Source organism: Rhagoletis pomonella, unplaced genomic scaffold (assembly GCF_013731165.1).
Source record: "Rhagoletis pomonella isolate Grant_MI unplaced genomic scaffold, Rhpom_1.0 Rhpom_scaffold_00004, whole genome shotgun sequence".
NCBI classification, from domain to species: Eukaryota; Metazoa; Arthropoda; class Insecta; order Diptera; family Tephritidae; genus Rhagoletis; species Rhagoletis pomonella.
The window spans coordinates 51,527,904-51,551,941 of record NW_023458558.1 but is presented as its reverse complement, the minus strand read 5'-3'; the positions used below and the strand labels follow the sequence as shown (position 1 = coordinate 51,551,941).

At 32.9% G+C, this 24,038-nt stretch overlaps 1 protein-coding gene across 6 annotated transcripts in view; it reads right to left on the bottom strand.

Moving 5' to 3' along the window:
- LOC118737760 (oxysterol-binding protein-related protein 8) overlaps positions 1–24,038 on the bottom strand; it is a 104,307-nt gene that overhangs the window by 28,166 nt on the left and 52,103 nt on the right. For 4 of the 6 annotated variants that reach the window (XM_036468502.1, XM_036468500.1, XM_036468498.1 and 1 more), the window contains exon 3: positions 7,442–7,543. The exons of the other annotated variants lie outside the window; for them this stretch is intronic. In XM_036468502.1, coding sequence (XP_036324395.1) covers positions 7,442–7,543 — 102 coding nt within the window. The remainder of the gene's footprint in view (positions 1–7,441; positions 7,544–24,038) is intronic. 6 annotated transcript variants of the gene reach the window in all.

Sequence of the window (24,038 nt, the reverse complement as noted above, 5' to 3'; positions counted from 1 at the left end):
TGTAAGTACTTTGGATTTTTAGTATTAAATATAGGATATTAGATGTTGATGCCGCATGCGATTATAAGAAAGCACGAAAATGGATCTTTTGAAAAATGCGCAAACTATAAAAAGGATTTCCGAATCAATCTTTGAAAAGCAAATTTGAAGCTAGGCTAGTTTAATTGTGGCAGGTATCTTAAACAAAGATATTAAATTTTAGAAACATACATACATACAGTGACTCAAACAAATCACCACATATTGATTTTTTGATGTATTCGTAATTATTTCCGAGCTAAATTTTCTTGTTGTTTTTCTATAAAAATACCTTTAGCTTTACCAAGCTTTAACTAAAACCATATAAATCACAGTTCCAAACTTTATACAAAGTGTAGGAAAATCCAACAAATTTTCGTCAAAATTTCAATTTTTTAATCTCAACCTTTATAGCCCATACAATTTTAGTCTCATGAAATGCAAGTTTCAAACGGCTAAAAAATCCCATTGATTTTTGAAAATTCCTTTGATGACGGATTTTTGCACTTTTTTCCATATCAGCATGAATTTCTTATGAAATAAAATGCGGGAGACCGTTAGCAACAAAATTTCAAAAAATCAACGCCAGTTTTTGTAAATTATACTTGTATAGTAAAAAACCGCAAAAGCAGCCTCTAAAAAAAAATCTCAAAAATCGACCGGATTGTTTAGCCGTTTTAAATTTGCACAGACTAAAAAGTTGAAATATTGATAAAACTTTGTATATAAAGTTTAAAGCTGTGATTTATAGTATATATGGTTTTGGTTAAAGCTTGGACGGTATTTTTATAAAAAAAAAATATAAAAAAAATTTCGCTGGATAAAATTGCTGTATTTATGTATTTAACATGCCCAACTTTTAATTCATTGCTTGTAATCGCACACTTATCGCATAAACTATTTAAGAGTAAGCAATTAACACTTTTCAGACGCAAAATATGTACATACAGTGGAGCGTCAGTGAAAATCGTACAGTAAATTTTGTCCCCCTTTTTTAATATGTTGTTTTATTTAAATGTTATTAATTTTTAATAAAAATATATGTAGTTCACACTACAACAAAATTTATTAAACTCGATGTTTTTAAACGCTGTAACAATTTAAAAAAATCTTCTAATTTTCATCAAAATTTCATACTTCTTATTCCGATTTTTTTGGATATGCAGTTTTATATCCCAGCAAAGTGCAAAATACCGTTGCTTTTGCGATTTTTTTTTTTGTTTTGATGGCGTTGCGCATTTTCTTTCATATAACCCATAAACAAATTTTTTTATATTTTACCGGCTAAACCCGATATTAGGACAAACTAGTTTTGCCAAGGCTATACTAGATCCTGCGCCACGGCATTTTTGCGCAGAACACCTCTTCTCCGGCCGCGCTTAAAAATAAATAAAATTACCGGCAGCACTCCAAATCCGGCAACGCCGTCCACAATATTGTTGCGTCCAATTTGTTTCCGCGTTGGACGGATGTATCGGATATACGTAGAACCAGGAAAAACTAGTTCGTCTTAAGATCGGCTTTGGCCGGTAACATATACATATATGCATACCCAAAAAATTCTAAAAATTTTGAAATAAAAAGTGTGAAATTTTGATAATTTTCTTTTCAATTGTCTAAAAGATAGAAACTTTGAGTTTTATGTATTTTATTGCATTATGTGAACTATATTTTTATTAAAAACTAATAAAGTTTAAATACAACAAAATATTCACTGACACTTACCGTATAAGTAATATCGAAATGTGTTAATTATATCTTTCATGAGCAGATTTTTATAATTACCAGAAGAAGAAGAGATAGACCCATGAAAAATTATACCAAAATGATCAGAACGTCGAGCTTTTTCGATTTAGCCATGTCCGTCCGTCTGTGTGTTTTAAAGCAATCTAGTACCTCTGTTTTCGAGATATCTGACTGAAAGCGGATGTATTTTTATAAGAAAAGTATTCTCTGAGTTTTCGTATGGGAAATCTTTGCAAACCGTGCAATCCGTGCACCGTGCAAGGGCTTTGCAAGACTCAGAAAATATCGCTTATGTATTTCATTTGTCGGAATCGCTGGGTACGCCCTTTAGTATATAATTGCTACTTGCGGCAATTGACGCAAAAAAGTGAGAAAATTATGAAACTCTGAAATTAAAATCAGCAAAATAAAACATTTAAGTACTTCATAAAACTTAGAACCTTGTATCTTCGTTTTTGAATTCAAAGTTCAAATAAGCATCTGTATAATCGTACACTTATATCTGTATATGGGCATTTCCAATGTGATGTGACGTGACATTTTTATGAAATAAAATGAATGTCAGAATTTTGAAACGGTTCTACTCTATTTGCATTAAATACTTAAAAAAAAAAATTATAACAATTTATAGTAAAGATTTGATGATATAAGCAAACATACATACACGCATATGCGCTGGCTTGACGTTACAAAAAACCGAGTACATAGAGTAGGTGCGTTCGACAAGTCAAAAATTTGTAATAGTTTTTCCAAATATTTACTGGATGGCGTTCGATAACGACAAAAAATTATCCAACACACAAAAATTGAGATAGCACGCGTTCATTTAGTTAGTCGCCAAAAATTATCCAACACGAAAACATATGATCACAAAACATATGGTTGCAATTTTTGTAAACAAACAAAATTGCATTTTCCGAGGTTTGGTATTTATATGCTTTTTGGCTGCCTGCTATGTGACTTTATGATAGCGCCAACTAGTTTTTTTACTTCTAGAAATGTTCCTGGCGAACATTGAACGTTCACTTTCCTTTTTTCTTCTATGAAGGCAACATGAATTTCAGTTTGTTTACAAATAAAACATAAACAAAGTCAGCTGGTGTGTCTTCTTCTTCCGGTTTTTGCAAGTAATTGCTAATTTCCTGTTCGTTAACTTTTTTGCTTTTTCATCTCTTTGGGAGAGAATTTTGGCTTACTCTCTTGATTTTGATTGTTGGCTGGTATTGGCTAATTTTGTTATCGAACGTAACTAGTGACTCACAAGTAATGAATACTGTTGATTTTTTTAAATATACATAATGTTTTTCGCGATAAATTTTATATTTTTTTCTATAAAAATAATGTCCAGGCTTTTTAACCAAAGCCTTAAATGGATGTAAATCACAGTTTTAAACTTTATAAAAAATTTAAGAAAATTCAACAAATTTTCGTCAATATTTCAGCTTTCAATTGTGAATCTTTAGAAAATTTTTGGTTATACAATTTTATAGCATATACAATTGTAGTCTCCTGAAGTGCAAGTTTCAAGCGGCTAAAAAAATCCCGTTAATTTTTGAGATTTTTTTTATATATATTTATAAATAACAGCCAAATATGTTAGATATATGACTTTCATTTTGTTTTTTTATATTGTCGCGGTAGACCTTTCGCTGGAAACGCCCCAAACTATGGATATACTATGTATACACTTTGAACTATAAAACAAACGTCCATAGCTACATACATACATAATTACGCGCATATGTATGTATGTAATTTCATACGTTTTTGCCATTAATTAAATTATCGCTAACAAACATGACATCATATTAAGCAAACATTTATTCTAACATTGGAGGGGATAAATATGTACATACATATGTATGTAGGTAACTATAACTTATATGGCACATACAATATGCAAGCACCCATGTAGTGACCTAATTTTTGAACGTGCTTGACGTAAAAACATATAGCTGAAAATAAAACTAAAAAGGTGAAATTGAAAACGTTAAATATTAGGCGTATTGATCTAACGTCACAAACTGCCGATAAACGTGATAAAATTATAAATTTGTATGTGTATGTGTGTGTATGTGACCTCAAGATTTTTTTTTTTTTAACTGGGTTGTGTAATATTTTGCAAGGTAAAAATATAAAATTTATTACGGATTCTGGTAGAATACCCATCAAGTAGAAAATATTGGGTCGGGAAGATTTTTATTAAAGACGACAAACAGTTAGCAATGGCGGTGACAGTTTAAGGAATTTAGTCAATAAAATGCAGATTTTTAACAGAATAGCCCTTCGTTCACATTTATTCTGATTTTTTTGTATAGAAAAATCTTTTGATTTTATTGCGGATTTCAACATCTATTCACTAACAACGTTTATTCCGCAACTTTTTTTGTAAGTGAAAAAAGTCTTATCTAGTCTTATTGCAAATTTGTATTCAAAGTAATTTTTTTTTTTTATAAGCCACAGTATTTGAAGAAGGGTGGTAACCCGAAGCCACACTTCAAAAGGTAGCTGCTGTACTTCAGTCCACATTCGCATATACATACAATAACCTTGTCTAAGCTTAAGTAATGTTGATTATGATTAATTTTTTAGAACATAAAAGACTTAGATCCATCATCCATTATAACGGTTATTTTTTATCAAAAAAATTTAAATCCAAACTAACGATTACACAGTGATTATGTAATTTTTTGAATATCAAGGTATGCTAAATTGAAATATTGATTTTGAAATACATCTTTTAGCACGTAGAGATTTTTTTTTTTTATTGGTGACATGTATATTTTAGAATTTTTAGCAATTTGCATGAAAAGCCAAAAATAATTAATAAGTTTAGAATAGAAGACCAGGTGGTCGAGAGGAGGTTAAGCTAGCACACACATACGACAGTACTGTCTTAAGTCGACTTAAGCAAAAATCTAATTGAGCAAGCAATGGAAGAATGTCCGTATATACACTCGATATTACTTCTCCGAAGCAGAGTTCGGATAAAAACCATTCATTCCTTCATTTCTAAAAAGATACCGATTTATGCACATTGAGCTACACACTATTTGATCAACCTATTAGGGTATTCACGATATCTTTGTTAAAAAAAAAAAAAAATCCATTATGTACCTTACTGGGGAACATTTTATTTTGTCCGTAATGAGTTATTTACACAAATGACAACAATGCGATAACAACAACCAGTTTTAATGCAATAAACATATAAAGCTCTAACATACTTAAACTTCTATGCGTACTAATTACGAGTATATGCACATGTGTATGTACATTGGGGTGGTCCAAAAAAAATAAAGTCGGAGTTTTAATGCTCTCACCCTCTAGGTTTGTTCTATATCGATAAAAAAGTATACCCCTATTTATTTATTTTGAACCAAAAAATATTTAGAGGTTGCTCAAAGCGCTCAAAGTTTACCATGCATTTTATATGAGAAAAAACAACTTTTCGTAGAAATGGTTACGAATTCTTGAAAAACAATATATTTCGCAAAACTTTGGTTCTCTTCAGGAGACTTTCAATAATAAAACCCAATTTTTTATTTAACCATTTTTTAATACTAAAGATTTTTTATTTATCTCCCCATTGCACTTTCTATGGTTTTTTAGCAGACCTATAAAATATAGTTACTATAAAAAATGGCTAAATAAATAATTGTGTATTATTATTATTGGGAATCTTCTGCAGAGAAACAGAGTTTTTCGATCGAAAAATATTGATTTTTAAGAATTCTATACCATTTTTGGGAAAAGTTGTTTTCTACCATAAAAATACATGGAAAACTTTGAGCGCTTTAAGCGACCTCTAAATTTTTTTTTTTTCATTTCCAAATAAAAAATAGGTGTATATTTTTGTCGAAATAGAGCAATCCCTGGGGGTGAGAAGCTAAAAATGTCGACTTTACTTTTCCACAAGCATTTTCGGACCACTCTAATGTACAAACATATGATGTGTGTACGAGTATATTTACTACAACGCGTGCAGGCCATTGAAAAAGTGTGAAAATTTTACTCATGAAGCTGAATAAACAAATACATATTTACATAACATATACTTATACATAGCAACAGAAGAATAATCTTTAGTAATTTCAATTTCATTCAGCTGCACAGTGTGTCGTGTGGAACGATCTGGGTGGACAAAATCCATTGCCGGATTCCAGAGACGGATAGCTTATATAATAAAGGATGTCCGCAAAGCCTTGACTGAAAGTTTTTTTTTTTATTTTACAGTGTTCAAAAACCAATTTATAATCTTACTGAAACTCTAAAATATTTTTGTTGATTTTCTGTATTTAAAAAGAACAGTCATTTTAGAAGTGTTTTGGAAATATGAAAAAATTTATATATTTTTAATCGAATTCAAAAAAAGAAAGAAGCTATAAATTCATCGGAATATTTTTTTATGAATGTTACCGCATAACTTTGCACCACGTTAACCGATTTCTATAATTCAGACGGCAGCCTTGCATTGAGCATATCATCGAACCAGATTTCGTATATTATATAGCAACATCAATAGAAAAATATGAGCTTTATTAAGCACGTTTTCAGACTTTTCCAGAGTTTTTTTTCGGAGCGTATGCACTTTATTACAAGCTTGGAATTTTTCAAAGAATGGTTAAAGGTCGATAAACGTGATAAAAATGTTCAACTCTATGGCTTTCTTAAGCCAAAATTTGAGCTACATGATGCTAATAAAGCTGCTGAAGGTGATATGAAGAAAAATCGCTGGTTTTTACGAACCTTTTTTATAAATGCATAAATATGAATACGAAAAAATGTTCCAAGGAATAGTATGCTTCCGTGGGAAATGAGCAAGGAAAAATCCTCTAAATTTTGGGCATTTTTGTACATATGTTATGTACTGAGCTTCGTCGAGAGGGCAAAGTCTCAAGAACACGTTAACGATTTTTTCGCTTGTGTTTGAAAACTTTCGACATTTTTTACAAATATTATTCGTACTTAAGTAAATAGTATGGGCCAAGGGGTACCTAGTAATATATGATGACAACTGTTCGATTTACAACAAAACTACTATTGCTTATTTTATACAGTGGACGTAAACAACAAAGTCCTTTCCCATTTGTGCGAGTTCACAGCTTCCAAAATCTTGCTTGCTTGAATAAATCTTTACCATGGTAATGAAAAATGTAGATTTCCTAATTTCCACAACCGAAAATTTTGTAAAATTTGGAAAAAACAAATGGTTTATCGAAAATCAGCGCGCTAAGTATACCCCAAAAATATTAGTAAATAATTTTGTACATCTACTTAGCTTTTCCTGCACGGCACACTGTGCAATGGCTAATTGCGTGTACTAACCAATCAGTTGTGACTCATTGTGAGAGCGTTGTATAAGTGTGCATATGTTTAACTACAAGAACAATTATGGCATAAGCACAAACTTGTCCACAATTTTATGTAACAAACGCACCGAAACATGTATGTATTATGTAATGACTTGAAATGTCATTTTGTAAATAAATAGTTTGGGTTTTCTTTTTTAACGTTGCGAATGTTCTGTATCGTTTGTAATTGCCAATTAATATTTATATTATTTTTTATGTAGAATATTGCTTTTTTTGTTTTTAATAGATTGTGTACATATATTATTTTAACATACATACATAAATAGAAATTTTAAATTCTAGAAAATTTTGAAAACAATCACCTGGTGATGATGTACCCGGACTGTTGTTCAAGCTATCTGTGGACGGAAGTTTTGGCAATAGAACTTTTGAAGATGTACGCCGCATAAACTTGAAATCAAAAGCTGCGAAAGCGTTTCAAATATAAATTTTTAGAGATTAATTCAATGCGACAAAAACAATAACAACATTTAGAACTATTGTTGCCGATAAGATTTTCGGAATGTACTTATACATACAAATATACAAAAATATATTCACTTTAATTGTATCTACTTTAATATAATACGGATGGAGGAATACACATACAGTGACTCAAACAAATGACCACATGTTGATTTTTTTTTAAATAATTGTAATGTTTTTCGAGCAAATATTTTTTTTTTTCTTATTTTTCTTTAAAAAAAAACGTCCAAGTTTCCATATCCAAGCAAAACCATATAAATCACAATTCCAAACTCTATACAAAATTTAGGGAAATTCAATAAACATTCATCAAAATTTAAACTTTTTAATCTGAATATTTAAATAACGTTGATTTTGAACTTTTTTTCGAGACCGCTTATTTTTTTTTTATATAACAAGTGGAATTTACAAAAACTTTTTTGAAATCTTGTTGCTAACGGTCTCCCGCACTTTATTTCATAAGAAATTCTTGATTATATTGAAAATAGTGCAAAAATCCGTCACTAACGTAAAAACTCTCAAAAATCCACGGGAGTTTTTAGCCGTTTGAAACTTGACCTTTATTAGAATAAAAATGTATAGGATATAAAACTGCATACCCAAAAATGTTCTAAAGATACAGAGTAAAAAGTTGAAATTTTGATGAATGTTTGTTGAATTTTCCTAAATTTTGTATACAGTTTGAAATTGTGATTTATATGGTTTTGTTGAAGCTTGGATGGTATTTTTATAAAAAAATGTTGCTCCACAAAAGCACGAATATTTAAACAAATCAACACGTGGTCATTTGTTTGAGTCACTGTATATACATATTACAAAATATTTTTATTGAATTGTAAAAAGTGTAGCACAAAAAATAGGCGCTTTAGTAATATGTAATTACAAATTATTTGAAATAAAGGAACACTTAAACACGGTGCTTTGAGTTCAATAAAGAATTGTTATGTACGAGTATGTTGTTTGTACATATGTATGTGTGTGTATACTTAGTTTACAGCCGGTTTCACCAGCAAATTAAATGGAAAATGATTTTTTTTTTCTGTCAATTTCCATACAAAGTTTAAAAAATTTAAATCATTTTCACTTAAATTGTTTTCGTTAAATTGGCTGTTAGGAAATGAAAAACGCCACTATTTTAGAAATCGTGTGCTACTTAGTAGAGGATTCATTAGTTTGCTGGTACGTATCGTAATGAGAAAAGTGTACTGAGAAGAAGAAGTAACTACATTTTAAAATTCTATGCAAACTACAGTTTTGAAAACTTCGATGAGAATATTAACAGATAAGGACAGTGGTAGAGCTATGCATTAGACTAAATTTATCTTGATGATAATCAATGTTAAGGCCTTGTAGGATTGATAAGTAAACAGCTTACAAAAATTCACAATTTTAGCTGTCTAAGCTTAGGTGTTTGGGAACAAGTAAAGAATACGCACCATTTTGCTAGAAAAAAAAACTAAAAATAGGAATCGATAGAGCTTTTTGCGCTGATTATAACGATACTTAAATTTACTTGCGGAAATTAAAAACCGGCGAGATATCGAAGGTCAAATATCCAAATTTGTTAGTTGAGAAACCGTAAAGTATCAAAAACTAGTGGAGCATTTGTAAAAGTTAATATACCGTTTTAAGAGAAATTTATGCACCTTTCTTCTAGTGTGGTTGTACCTTGTGTTTCAAATTTCTGATAGAAATCGGTTTTTATATATGGTTTTTGTCGAACGTATTCAAAGTGTATGAATTTGTTTGCCTAATATTATTTCTGCAACTTTCTCAATTTTCATCTGATTTTGGACTTTGATAGTCTTCTAGACAGGACATTTCCATGAAAATCCGGCATTATAGTAAACTTATTGGAAAATTTTCATTTTATGGGACTAAGAATGTGGCAAACTATTTTTCCTATATATCACGTACTTTCGGACTTTCAGACGGCTGTGCGTGGCCACTAAATCTTACCCTTTCGCCACCAAATTTTTTATTGGAACCATTAAGGCTAAAAGGAAACTTTTTTCTGTGCGACGGTTTAAGATTCATTTTTAAGATAAGACAAGTTAGGTCGCCAGTTGGAAAAGGTTGGGGGCCACTGATCTATCCGAAGCCACGCAGTGGATAGCCAGTTTACAAAGCCTGACCCAACCAAAACATTTACTAGTGTATGTACATAAATACATTAATCATAAAGCTAAAGCAAGCAATTCATATTTAAGTCTTTATATTTCTATTTGTAAAACAAACATTTCTGCTGCATAACAAAAACGCAACTTAAACACGAATGGCCCACAATAAAGCCATAATCACTAACATTTAAGTCATTCATGCGAGCGTCTAAACAAAACAATGCTTCCAACAATGCACTGTTACAAAAAGACTAAAGTGCGATAAAACCCGCAGTAACCCGAGCAACGTGCCACTTAAGAAATATGAAACTCTGTTGTCGTCACCTCCCCACTCCGCCGGCCCCGGCATAGCAACAATATCGCACTGATGTAGATTTTATGACGCCTCATCGTCCGTCGCATCGACGTGGGGTATAATTTTCCAGCTGTTGTGAACAATTCATAGCCTAATTAAAAGCTGCCCGACATCATCGTGCACCACTTCAGTGCACAAGCAAACAAGCCGACAAGTTGGAAATGTGTACACAGCGCAGCGTAAGCCGGAGATAATATGGTACAGCAATATGGCGCCATAAAGTGGGCGTGGATAACATTGAGTTAGGGAAATGTGCTCTAAACTAGATGGAGGGGAAATAACGAGGGTGCACGTAATGTGAAAATGTAGCTGCTATTACATTAAGACGATGCGATGCATTGTGCAAAATAGTGATACTGCTTAATTCCAAGTACATAATACAACAGTGTATGAAGGTGTTTATTTACGTGTGTCCCAGGAATGTTAATCCCGGGATCCAGGCTTTTTTTAAGTCCCGATAATTGATTATTTGCAAATAATGCCGGCATTTGTAATTTACACTGGTGGCAATAATAGAAACGCCTTATCTTCCCCAGTATTAGCTATGTACATTTCTTTTGTTTATTGAATATTTAATATTTTTTATAAATGCGTTGCTCATCATTATATACAGGCAATGCTACACACACAAAAATCAATATATTCGCCAAAACAAGGGCCAAATTGACCTCTCTGAACTTGGCAGGACAACTTTTTCTCAAAGCAAAAATTCCTATCGCATAATTTGCCGTTAATTATCCGTAAATTAAAAAGAATTATTTTGCCGCGGACACATTTTAAAAAATATCGCGTGCCCTGCTAACTTCTGTGGAATGTTTCCGCGGCAAAATAATTATTTTCACGGATAAACAACGGATAATTTACGGCAAATTATCAGATAGTTAGTTTGGGTTTAGCTGGTTTCCTTTATTGGTTTTCAGAAGGTACGCGATATTTTTTAAAATATGTCCGCGGCAAAATTATTCTTTTCACGGATAATTTACGGATAATTAACGGCAAATTATGCGATAGGAATTTTTGCTTTGAGAAAAAGTTGTCCTGCCAATTTCAGAGAGGTGCCAAATTGCGTTCTTAGTTTTTCTCTCTGACGTTAGGATTTTTTCAAAGAACTTTGAAATTTCAAAGATATGATATTTAAAAAATTCCGTGCAATATGCTTAGAAAACCAGAGAAAATTCTGTAGAGTTAAAACAGATTAAATTTTTTGGTGCATAAGGGAGGGGTAATTATTGAAAACGTTTTTTTATAATTTTATCCTTGAAATTCTTAAAACTTTGAAATTTTTATTTTTGAAAAGATTATATGTATGTTAAGGACTAACTTGCATTAGCTTAAAATAATATAATAAATTAAAGGGGTATTTTCAATTCCTATTCGTCTTTGTAAACCAAAAAAAATCTACAGGATTTTCTGAATCTGAATTTTTTTAATAAGTTTTGGAATTAATCATATCTCTCAAATTATAAAGCCCTTTAAAATAAAATCATGACTTCAGAGAAATGCGCATTTACGTGCAGTTAATGTATGTATTTATTATGAGGTAGACTTTTCCAAAAAAAGAATTTAATATTGAATAAACAAGAGAAATATATAAAATCTGGCCGAAATAAGCCGTTTCTTTTATTTCTGTCACTAGTATTATGGACTTCTTTCAACCAGAGAATGCATTTTTTGACTTAATTTTTTTTGCATCGAGCTTTTTTCGACATACCTTAAGTTACCTTATCAAGTATGTACACACTAAAGTATTATTAAATGCATATAAATTTAATTACTGTCTTGTGTTTTGTTACTTATGAATAATTTCACTTAAAACAAAGTAGGTTCCAAACAAATTTACTTATTATTTATTATATGGTACAGAGCTTCAAACAGTACTGATGCAATTTTTTCATGTTAAGTTGTTGAAAATAATAAATATCTAAATCCCGGGATAGCGGGATTGAAACAGCGAGATCCCGAAAATTTCTGGATCGTACAGATCGAAAAAATTAACATCCCTATTGTGTACATGTGTACATTAGGGTGTCCCAGAAATTTTTGGATAACTTGTGCGGATAAGTTGGCTGCAAACTTCATTGGAAGCAATTAGTTGAAAGGCCATTCACACCAGACGATTGTTGCTTTCAACTAAAAGTTGCCTCCTGTAAAAACCGTGTAAGATTTCTAATCTCACACGAAAAATTTACCTTGTGTATAGCTTACATAAAAGTGAATCAGATTAGAAAAATTCCGAGCAGCTGCCAAAAACTATTTAGAAAGTTGCACATTAGTACGCAAATTTATTAAATTTTCCTCAGTTTTGTACAAAGTTTAGAGATTTTATTTTTGTGTTTGTTTTTTTTTTGTTGTAGTAAGACTATGTTTTTATATAAAGCTTTGCATACAAATACATTTTAAAAATTATCTGTGCCAATATTTTTGTTCGCCACTGTATGCATATTGTATACGTGGGTGATGAGGAGTATCGTCATGAATTCAGACTGTGGTTAGTAGCCCCGTATTATAAGCCATTTGTTTCACTGGAGCACACCGCTCTAAAGCCTCCTATCTAATTTCTACATTTCGAAACTTTCTCAGCCACCAGAAGGAGTTTCACTGATCTTCTACGCTGAAGATTTTTCGATGTCATATTGATTACCTTTATACTTTTACGTTTGGCGGCCATATTTTAAAACATATTTAATTTAACTTGTGTACAATTAAACTAAATTCGACCTTTCAAAAAGGTGGAAAGTCTCTTTAAAACATTTTCAAACTACAACCAAGATTAATCTTCTACCAACGCTTTTTCAAAACCATTTCGATCGATAGCCAATGTTAACATTTTAAATTGTTTGAACTCAATTTTGCAAACAAGTGGCAACGCTCTTCAAAATATTTTTAATCTGCAACCTTCTTTAACCTATTTCTTCTGACAGATGTTCTGATACATATTTCTATTACCAAACTCCCTTAATTCAAGTTGGATTTAATTTTGTAGACAGTTGGCATCCCTCCTACACGTAGTTTAGAAATTAAACATTTTCAAACCCATTTCAATTGATACCCATATTGTAAAGGTGGGGCAAATCGTTTTTTATTCTAACCTGGATATGCACCTTTTGCACAGTCGGAACACGGCAATATAGAGTCCATCGATGCTAAACTATAAGCTTTTTTATTTTATGTTTGTGATTTAATCGAACTCAATAATTCAAACAGGTGGCAACCTGCTTTAAAATATTTTGGAAATTAAGCCTTCATAAATCTCTTTCCTTTGACACCCATACTTTTCCTTTGACTAATCACTTTCGTGGAATTTAATTTTCCAAACAGGTGGCTACACATTTCAAAAAATGTTTGATTTTAATAGGCCTTTGATGCCCGTATTGCGATATTTCATCAATTCTATTAATTTAATTTAACTTTTGAAATAGATGGCAACTTTCTTAAAAGCTACGAACCTTCTCGTCGCCGAGTCGAAGACGTAGTTATGCAAAATTTCTTCTTGTCTTCTCTTCTATTCATATAGATTTGTCATTTACATCAAAGGGGACAATTTTAGAGGGTATGCGTATCGAATTTCTTAAAGAAAAATTTATCTTTATGTTCTGAGATACCCTAACGTACATACATATAATATATAGGTATGTCAATATCGGCATTCGAATGACTACATAAATGGTAGAATTTAAGGAAACTACATTCACCCAATACACTGCTGTTGAATGCCAAATAGTACAACGCATGGAGTAGAATAAATTAGTAAATGAAATGCATTAGACAATGGGAATAGTTAATGCGAGGCAGCTCATTGTTATCTGCCTATATGCAAGCAAACTTTATAGGTAAAAGCGAGAGTAAACAGCGCGTGAGTTGTTTGCTGAGCAGCGATAATGAATTGCCAGAAATGAATCAAATGGTTTACCTGTCCCAAGCAAGACTGCCCCTGGCCGCCTATTCAAATTGGCACTAGAGGCTTTGGAAAACTTAGGTTGCGTTTCTCCAAACTCATTTAAGTGGAAATTAACTTTAATTTAATCTTTTATTTAATTCTCATCTAAATTATTTTCAGTTTCAATCAAGCTCTTTATTTAAGTGTGTAAAAAGTGGTTGTAAAACAGTCTTGGTCAGCGAAAGCTTTCATTTTGTGCCTGCCCTATATAAATTGTACTGAGAGCTTTTGAAAGCTTTGGCACGCTATGTGGTAAAAGCAGGGCTGGTATACAAGTAAGCAGCAGATACACAAAATTGTTGTGTGTGTATGTATATTGATCAGCTGATTAAACGTGTAACATCTCTGAGTGTGGTTACTCTGATTTAATTTTTATTTAAGTGAAGAGCATAGGTCTGTTAAATCAAAACTAAAAACAAATTTAAATTGATTGGTGAAACCAAAAATTCGAAAATTAAAGTAATAATTAAATGAATCTGGTGAAACGTAACCTTAGTCGTGGAGCGATATTCAGTTGAACAACGCGCAAAAGCCATCCAAACGTTGATGTATCTTATTGATTCACCCTATAGTTCTCTATTCAGTGACATAGCTAGAGAGGTTCGAAGAGGGCAGGGGCACACACGAACTCGATCGTTTGAGGGGCAAAAATAAGGCGTTCGGTTTTTCTTAAAATAAAATAATAATACTCTATATCTGGGGTTCCCAAACTTTTAAGATGATGGAACCCTTACTAAATACTTTTCATATGAATGCTTCATAAATGGATTTGGTCATCTGAGAAAGATCTCAGGACATTTACGAAGTGCCCCGTTATGACATTTCACATTTCATTTGGCGATTCATCGCGTTTCTGAGAGAAAGTTGTATAAAAGTGGGAAATATTCAATGCCCTTTTTTCCCCAGAGGTAATCCAGAAATTAAATTTTCTTTCAAACGATGATAACACTATGCGACAGTCAAAATCGGGATGGGATGAAACCAACGGGAAATGTTATATCGGTCAAAAACAAGTTAAAAATATTTTTTTTCTTCATACATTTATTTTTACCGGCAAAACTGTTGATTATATAGAAAAACGTTATATGAACAGATTAAAGGAATTGTAATTTTTAATTTTTTTAAATTTGTTTGAGCAAAATCGGTCTAGTGGTTCTCGAGTTATGTCAAAAAAACACCACCAAAGGTGACAATTTCCCCTATATGATAGTTATATATATATCTCGATTCCTAGACGTGACCCAGCAAAACGCCGGGACACGTATAACTTCTTTTTTACCGATATAACTTTCCCCGGTAGTTTGAACCCTTCCCGATCACTGACCCCTACCATGTCTCACAGTGTAATTTGTCACTCGACAAAAATACGGCTGTGGATATTCGCAACAAAAATGTATTTAGTCTTTCCAAAAGTGTTATAAGGCGCATATTCGAATAATAATAATAATATTTTGGCGCTTACACGCTAAGTGTTTGACCGAGCTTCTCCACCAATTTGTGGTGTGCATCTTGATGTTACAGAAATGGGCTTTTTCATGGCAGAAATACTCGGTCTACCATTGGCTGCCGAAGGCCGAACGGTGTTAAGAAAAAACATTTTTTTTCTATATTTTTTGCGATATTTCTTTGACCACGGCTCGAATCCAGGTCGTTCGGAGTGGGAGGTAGATCGCACCTTTCAACTACAGTGGCCAACAACACATACAAATTAGAAAAAACAAGCTGTCAAGCGCAACGCTCAAGGCTCTTATGTAGGTATGGCACTCAGTGCGGCAATCATACCAATTACGAGTACATTTACTCGAACATAGATAAAAAATGATTTTTTCATGGAAAACTTGGCTAAACATTTCAAAGCATGCATGCGTAGTCGGCAGTGATTGGGCGTGCAGAGGAGCTTGCCGCTATTTGTTAGCTTCCAGAAGTTATCGGGTTCGAATTCCGTCAGGCGCTTTCCATAATTTTTTTTTCCCCCATGAAAAAGTATCTGTGAAGTGCAGAAGGAAAGTGTATTGAACGAAAAATTAAATCAGACGAATTTAAGAAAAACAGCCAAAACCGTCTCCGTTCCACAACAATTTTCGGTACTTGTCTGTACACACATACCTTTCTGGCGCCCACTTTAGGGGGAAATCGGAGTGTCAAAGTATCCGAAAATAAAATCAGTAAGCGGAGAAAAATGCGCGTTTCATCCACTTTTTTTATTTTTTTCGAATCGATTTCGGATTTTTTGCTGGCTGAGTCGTATGTTAAAATTCGCAAACGTGTTGGCCAATCAATTCGTCGCCCATACAATACAGCACTGGCCATAGAAACACATTTGCATGACACTCAATGCTGGTGTGATAGTCAACACATTGCGTGCTATAGCGTTTGAAAGCAGCATTTTTTAGAAAGAATGTCGTTAGGAATATGTATGTGAAAGTGGTTGTTGTTGGTCATTGACGGTAAGTCATGAATTATTTACAAGTTAAAAATCTATTATTCGTTGCAATACTTCTTTCGCGTAAAATTGTATGTATGAATGTATGCACATTAGGGATATCAATTTAGTTCACCTTTTATATATGTACATGTTTATGTTAACTAAATAAGTACTAAATTACTACATTTCATTCAAGCATATCGACTTTGCTCTTTTGTCTGATCATTTCGATATAATATTTTATGCGCCAATCCCTACTTAAAAACATCCGACTAGCGTTAGAAGTACTGTTATTTCTCTTCGTAAAATAATAAGCATTAATTTCGTTTTCCCTGCTTTTTCGGATATGAAAAATGCACTGTGGGCAAACAAACGTTTCTTGCTGGGAAGTGAACAATAACGCATTTCTGACGCACATATGTGCATACATACATACATATGTATCTAACAGTCAATTAAATAAGGCCTTAATATGGCATTTGAGGTCAAGAATAGTCAATGTACAATGAAATGGAAAATTTTCAATCAACCCCAACACAATTCGCAAAGCGCTACACTGTGTTACATTTTGATATGGAGAAATCAGAAAAAATTTTCTCGTTTGATAAAAGATTTACTTTGACATTAAAAGGGCTTTCAAAAATAGGTTTTACATTTTTTTTGGTCTAAAACCAGTGTGCAATAAACTTTTTAAAAGTTTTGAACACATTTTTTGGATTTCAAGGAATCCATTTCCGGGGCGCAAGAACCAAAAAACGGATTAACCTTTTTTCATTACAAGCTGTTTTTAGGTAAAAAAAATTTTAATTTAGGCTGAAGGTCGTTTTTAAAGTCTGGTTAAATGAAATAGTGCTGACCTTCAAAATTATAATTTTTGATTTTTTTACCTAAGAACAGCATGCAACGAATTAAATTTAGAATTTAACGAGTATTTTGGCTTTTACGACCATATAAATGGATTCCTTGACGTCAGAAAATCAAGCAATTGGGACATATTCATAGTAAGTTTTGAATATGGGGCATATTCATAGTAAAAACTCAAAACTAAAATTAGCGCAGCATTTTGATTTAATTCTCAATAGAATATGTGACAAAAAGCTGCAACTAACTTTAGAGCCGACTTTATTTCGAGTAATTTTAAAACCGTTCATTGCACACTGGTTTTAGGCCAAAAAAAAGTTAAACCCTATTTTTGAAAGTTATTTTAAAGGTCAATGTATTTCCATTTTATTTATCCAACGAGGCTATCTCGTTCTCGGGATACATACTTCCAAAATAGAACACTGTGCGCCATAGCAGACCAATTACATCTTTTATTTCATACATACAGTGGCGCTCACCTAAATAGCACACTTTTATTTCTTACAATATTCACAATGTTTTACGTGATACATTTTTTTCGTAAATTTTTTACAAAAATATACTAGTAACATAAACATATCCTCAACAAAAAAAAATCTCAAAAATCAATAAGTTTCTAAAAAACCTGAGAAGCGAGTTTAAAATTTGACGACACGTTTTTTGAAATTGGTTCAATTTTCCTAAACTGTACACAAAGTTTTAAGCTTTGATTTATATGAGTTATGTTATAGAATCTACTATATTTTTATAAAAAATTACGGATGTATCCCGTAAAACATTGCGAACATTGGAAAAAATAAAAGTGTGTTATTTAGGTTAGTGCCACTGTACATGATTTATTACCGTCATTCGAATTGAATGTTAAGCAGTCAGCTCCACCACAGTGGTCATACTGCGGTCTAATCAAGCTTACAGTACTTCACACTCAACATTTCTTAAAAATTTCCAGCATAAAAATTGTATGTATATTTCGCTCATTAACTTCAGTAGTTATTAATCCAAAAACCAAACACGAGAGAAACGGCTTTAAGGTTTTGAATTTATGTATGTACATATACTCCCGTAGTAAAAATGAATAGATATTTGTTCTAGTTACAGTATTGGATCGTATCAAGTACTTTTGAGGATCGAACTCTTTGGTATCGATACTTTAGAGTACTCAGTATTGATACTTTACAGCAGGGTACGAAAATAAACTCTATTGTACGTTACTATTTCGTTTCGTTTATTACTTCAACAGTTCGGTACAATACGAAAACGAAACGGCTGAGTTCACTTTGGCGATAGTACACTACAGTAGTTTAGTAGTTACAGACGAAACAACAAACGAAATGAATCGTGCAGAGAAAAATATATGTATGTATGTACACATATCCAATAACTAAACACAAAACAAATAGCTGCAATGAATAAAAAAATAAAAATGTTTTTTAATTGACTTGGATATGAAAATTTACAGAAAAAAATATTTTTCACGTAATTGAAACGTTTGTTATATCACCCTATGGCACAATTGTCACAAACGAAAAGCAAACGTTTCTAGTTGGGGAAAATGACAGTGAATCTTACAAATTGTTTCTGACTATGTACAAAACTGTACAAAACCACAAATGATATGATGATCGATGAGCAAATGGGAATTGTTTTGTACAGTTTATTTTCGTACTCTGCTTTACAGTACTCAGTATATAAACGTTTAAGAATCGGGTACTCTCAATCCTTTGGAGAATTGAGTTCTGTGTACTTTTGGTATCGATTCTGCCCAACATTTGTATGTATAGTATTACTTACACTCAGCTTACTTTCTATTCAGTTTTGGTCATTGTTTAACCTAATCTGGTAACATTATCCTTATCAATTAAGAGAACTTAAGTCCTTAAATGTTCGGGCTCCTATTCTTTACTAAGTGAGTCTATTATAAAATCCCTTCATTTGAAAGAAATAAATATAAATACATACATACGACATATAAGGAATTCTGTCAACAAAAAGGTTAAAAGAGCGCAAAAGATAGTTAAAACTAGGTTGACCTAATTTGTTTACGTTAATGATGCGAATATGTGCATATAGAAGGCCGAGTAGTTGGAAGTATTGTTCCTCAGAAGCATCCACCAAACATTTGTTTCTAATAGCCACCTCCTCTAGACAGACAAAATATCATCTCATAAAAACCCATTTGCCGTTCGAAGGGGCATATAACTTAAGGTATCTTCATTAATGTATGTACATATGTCACAACATTAGGACGCGCACCATGCATATACACATCAGTCTTGAGTATACAAGTATTAGTAGACTATAGAGTATCCCCAAATGATGCAGCCGAGTAAAATTCATTCCCATCTGAAACTTAAGTTTTGTGCAAAACTACTTATAGTTCACGCCATGGCTATTTTTAAATAGAGGTTACAGAAAGTGCGAAAAAACGCACACTATGTACGTAAATATTACACTCCCTCACTATTTACAAGCAGTTCGTGCCAATTGGCCTGTGTTCGACATATGCAAAGTGTGCAAAACAAAAAAAAGAGAACTTTAACTGCAACGAATCGATATTTGTTACGGAAAATTAAATCATACATACATATATACATATATATATGTAAACATGTGTATAGTATATGTATATGTAGATTGCAGTGTCTAAAATCCGCAATTAAAGGTCGAACGCACCACAGCGACGGAAAAAGGTCAAGGTGATGAGTTGATTTTGCGCGCTCAGTTTACCTTCGAATGGTAAGAAATAGAAAAAAAAAAACATCAGCGGAAAACACTGATGGTAATTAGCTATGAAGTTAGTTCTCAGTATATTTTAATTAGTGTCTAGTAATCGGTCTAATTGGTGAAAAGCCAAGACTTACTATAATAATAGGGGAATTAAAATGGATGTAAAAGTACATACAGTTCATAAAACAGTGATGGGCAAAATTGTATTTACTAAGTATTAGGTACTAAGAACAAAAGAATTTAGGTATTTATGTTGCAGTAAATATCAAAGTACTATTAACTTAAGTATTTTGATTGTTACTAAATACCTAGTATGCTAGTTTTCTTTTTCTTCTTTGACTCTGAGTTGAACAAAGCACGCCAATCGCTCCTCTTCTGTGCCAATTGGAAATGTCAAATGAAAGCCAAGTACTTCCCCACTTGGTATTTTCATCGCCGTGGGGTCCTCTTCTGCTACCAGCGGGTTCCGAGTTGAATACTTTCAAAGCTGGGGCGGCGGTGTCCATTCAAGCGACATGGCCAGCGGAGCCGCTGAATTTTAATTCGCTGCACTATGTCTATATCGTTGTAAAGCTCATACAGCTCATCAATCCACCGTCTGTGGTACTCGCCGTCGTCAACGCGTAAATCCCCGTAAATCTTCCGCAAAATCTTTCTCTCGAACACTCCAAGAGCCGCCTCATCGGATGTTGTTATTGACCATGCCATGCTGCACCATATACCAGCACGGGCATGATGAGTGACTTATAAAGTGTTGTTTTCGTACGTCGAGAGAGGACTTTACTTCTGAATTGCCTACTTAGTCCAAAGTAGAACTTATTGGCTAGAGTGATTCTGCGTTGGATTTCCATGTTAACATTATTATCGGTGTTAATGCTGGTTTCCAAATAAACGAAATTCTCTACTTTCTCGGAATTATAGTGACGTGGGTGCCAAGGCGCGAATGTGCTGGCTGTTTGTTTCATGACAGGAGATAATTTGTCTTGTCCTCGTTGACCGCCAGATCCATTCAGTTTGCTTCCTTATCCAACTTGGAAAAGGCAGAACAGAATTCGCGGTCCCACATAGCACGCAAGGTGGTCCTGTAGGCGGAATCTTTTTGTCGATGTTTGGGCAACGAAATAAACGTACGTCTAAAACACTGGAAGTGTGTCTTCTGTCTATCTTAACACGATCGATTTGATTTCTCGTTTTTCGATTTCGTAGCTTAATGGATCTTTTAATGCTTGAACCTTACTGCATACTACCATATGTATTTCGGGCCCCGCCGAAGTGGAGCAGCCTCAGTCCGTTTTCGGACTTTTCCAACACCAACACCGAATTTACGCTCCTTTTCAGGTAAGCTGTCATAGACGTCGCAAGGCCCCAGACATTGCATGCCTTGCCCTGTCCAACGCATTTCTTGGATGGCGGTGATGACAACTCTTGTCCTTACGAGGACATCAACCGAGCAGCGACACCTTCCCCATAAATTCGGACATTCCAGGTACATTCCCTCAAATCGTAGTCTTTTAGGATTCTAGGGACTATTTCGTTTTTTTCGAGACTTAATATATCGATAAATGTGTATGTATGTGTGTACATATGTATATCAATAAAAATATCGATTATTATATCGATAACAACATTGATAAATATATCAATAAAAATGTGTATTAGTACATACATACATATATCGATACCATAATCGATAAATAAGTATATCGATAACAATATCGATTGTTGCAAAAATAATATAACAGATTGGCGCTTACACTAATGTTGGCGAGCTTCTCTTCCGATTTGTTGCGTGCGCGTTGATGTTGTCACACAAAGTGAAGGGACCTACAGTTTTACGGCGACTCCGAACGGCGTTTGTATTTTTATGAGAAGCAATGGTTTGCCTTTGCCTGTTGGTGGGCGACCGCCATTAGAAAAAAACTTTATTGGCTTTTTATTTTAAGATGTTGGGTTGAACTGAGCTTGAACCCTAGCCGTGCGGAATGGTAGCGCGTACTGCTACCCATTACACCACAGCGGCCGAAAATTGTTATATTGACAAAAATATCGAAAACAATATCGATAAATATTTCGATATCAATATCGTCAAGTCAAAACGATTGCAAAATCTATAAATACAGTAGAGATTCGGAAAAGTTTAAACTCACACTAGGTTTCTGCCGCCACAGGAAACCCTAAAAAGTTAACTTTTCGGTTAACTTTTGCGAGGTTTTTGTTTACTCTTTTTTTCAACCGACTTCACAAAAAGGAGAAGGTTATCAATTCGTCGGAATATATATATATATTTTTTTTACTTACTTACTGTACGTTAACCGATTTCGATAACTCATTTTATAAAGGAAAGGGGCTACCCACAGGTAGTCCCATAATAATTTGGTTTAAATCCGGCCATTATATCATGAAGAAATTAAAGATAATCTTAAATTTTAATATGGGAATTGAAGTCGGTTTGTTTTTGCCTAAAAATTACTTGTTTTAAAGTCAGTCACGTCAACCGATTTCGATAGTTCTATTTCTACAGGAAAGGTAGTGTCTCCGATGTGGTCGCATACTAATTTGGTCATTGGATCATGAACAAATTAACGGTATTCTTAATTTTTTATATGAAAATTTAAGTCTGTTTTTTTGCTTAAATATTTCTTGTTTGCTTAAAAATTACTTGTTCTAACCTCAATATGATTTTGATCCAATGTAATGAGTACAACGAGAAGTTCTCAGATACATAAATGCATTTAACAGCTGCTCGAATTTGGTTCAGATATTGTAAAATCGTATTTGGACAAACTCGTCGATCAACATAAGGTTCCAGATTATTTCACTGATTGAACGACTAATTAAGTACCACCCGAATGCATTTTTTATACCTACATAAATATTTCTTGTTTTTTATAAGACATTGTACAATATACAATGGCAAAGGCATGAAATATCAATAAAGCATTCATATTTACATACATATATGTATTGAATATGTTATTCTTATTTCACTTAGGATTAGAGTCATGAGCTATTTAACAGTAGAAAGAGTTTTCATTTTTCGAATTTCGAATTGTGTCGTTATTGCATAGGACCATCGATATGTAGTCAACATGTTTACGAAGGAAAATGACATAGACAGTACGTGCGAATTAAGCCAAGTAGCGTTCGTATGCACGTACATATAATATATAGATATGTACATATGTATGTACATGTCAATATAATGATACCGACTGGCAAAAGTGCACTTATTAATAACAGGTGAAAAAACATAGTAAGTAAGTACAACACTTTTTCTAGATATCGCACTTCAGACGTTTATTCAACTTAAGTACAGTAGGTATACATATGTACTTAGACACGCAGCCGAGCTAATTAAACATCAAACATTCAGTGGATACTAATATGCATACATACATATGTTTGTAGACATATTTACATATACATATGTACATCTGTATATCAAACCAAGTAGGCAATAGCATTGGGAAAATCGCTCACTTGTTTTTACTAGTCCATTTAATTTATAGTTTCCCGTGGATGAAAAATAAATGAGTTTCGTTTCAATTGCCATTGACCATGACCTAGGCGAGAGCCATGGGAAAAATGCCAGCGTTTGGAATCATGTACAATTTAAAATGAAAATTGCGTGGTATAAATGTTCTAAGCTTATTCCTTGTGCATTTGTTTATATACTTACACTTACACTTACTTACTTACTTAATTACTTACGTACTTGCTTATGTAAATATGTATGAGCCAACAAAGCCTACAAAATTATTTCGTTATCATATTTCTTCAATTTGTTGGCTTGTTTCTTGAACAAGGTAGGGTTTATTTATTGAAGCGAGAACAAATATTTAACAGCTACCATAAAAACCCCTATGTATGTGCATATGTTTAGTATTGTTCAAGCACCTAAATACGAAAATTATATATTTGATAAAGGCACTTATCAGTTTGAATTTATACCGAAAGAATTTATGAAGTGCGTACGTATAAATACATGGTACTTATATTTACATACATA